This window comes from Orycteropus afer, unplaced genomic scaffold (genome assembly GCF_000298275.1).
Source record: "Orycteropus afer afer isolate SDZICR_OR568_19922 unplaced genomic scaffold, OryAfe1.0 scaffold00240, whole genome shotgun sequence".
Lineage (NCBI taxonomy): Eukaryota > Metazoa > Chordata > Mammalia > Tubulidentata > Orycteropodidae > Orycteropus > Orycteropus afer.
The window spans coordinates 4,552,438-4,553,425 of NW_006921827.1; the positions used below are offsets into that span (position 1 = coordinate 4,552,438).

General features: G+C 40.9%; 1 protein-coding gene across 1 annotated transcript in view; it reads left to right on the forward strand.

Moving 5' to 3' along the window:
- Positions 1-780, forward strand: part of DTWD2 (DTW domain containing 2) — a 363,240-nt gene extending 362,460 nt beyond the window's left edge. The window contains exon 6 of the mRNA XM_007949164.2: positions 610-780. Coding sequence (XP_007947355.1) covers positions 610-780 — 171 coding nt within the window. The remainder of the gene's footprint in view (positions 1-609) is intronic.
- The last annotated feature ends 208 nt before the right edge of the window (positions 781-988 follow it).

The following is a 988-nucleotide window of genomic DNA, read 5'->3' on the forward strand; positions in this document are numbered from 1 at the left end:
AAGCCAGAATGGCCAGACTTCGTCTCACCTATTTTGGTCATGTTGTAAGAAGGGACCATTCCCTGGAGAAGGATGTCATGCTTGGTAGGGTGGAGGTTCGACGAAAGAGCGGGAGGCCTTCAACGAGATGGATTGACACAGTGGCTGTGGTGATGGGCTCAAGTATAGCAGGGATTGTGGGGCTGGTGCAGGATTGGGCAGTGTTTCGTTCTGCTGTGCATAGGGTCGCTATGAGTCAGAAACGACTCAACGGGACTTAACAACAACAACAACAACGTAGTGCCTAAGGCACTTGAGTGCTAAGCAGAAGGCTGGAGGTTCAAACCCACCAGCCACTCCTCAGAAGGAAGGTTGGGCAATCTACTTCCGTAGTGATACTGCCTTGGAAGCCCAAGTAGGGGTCTCTATGAATCGGATCTGACTCAATGGCAGTGAGTTTGGTTTTTGGTTTTATATATTTGTCTGAAGTGTATTGCTTTTCATTGTTAAAAGCCAATTATAGTGGAAAAAGAAACAATAATCCCTACTTCTGGAAAAAATATCTAGACAGATTGTCAGGGCTACTTGTCACAGATACATTTTTAACATCTTTTTCTTTTTTCTTACCAGACGTTACTTCGACCTCTTCAAGCTTTATGCACTTTCCAGCTTCAGCATGGTGCTCAAATTCGCCTCAGCAAGGAACATCTTCTGAAAAATGGATTATATCCTAAACCCATGCCAAAGAATAAACGCAAACTCAGGAAAATGGAACTATTAATGAACAGTGTTAAAATTTAAAACAATTGTTCGATGGTGCTAGTTCATTTGTCTTCAGTTGATAATACCAAGTTAGGCTTTCACTCAATTTGACTTGTTGATTTTGTCTATCTATAATACGAATGATAGTTGCATGTTAATTTTGTCTGGAAGAAGGAAGAAAACCACATAGCCATAAAAACAAAAAAATTTACTGGCTCAGTGAAAAGCAAAATTTCATACTGTTTTT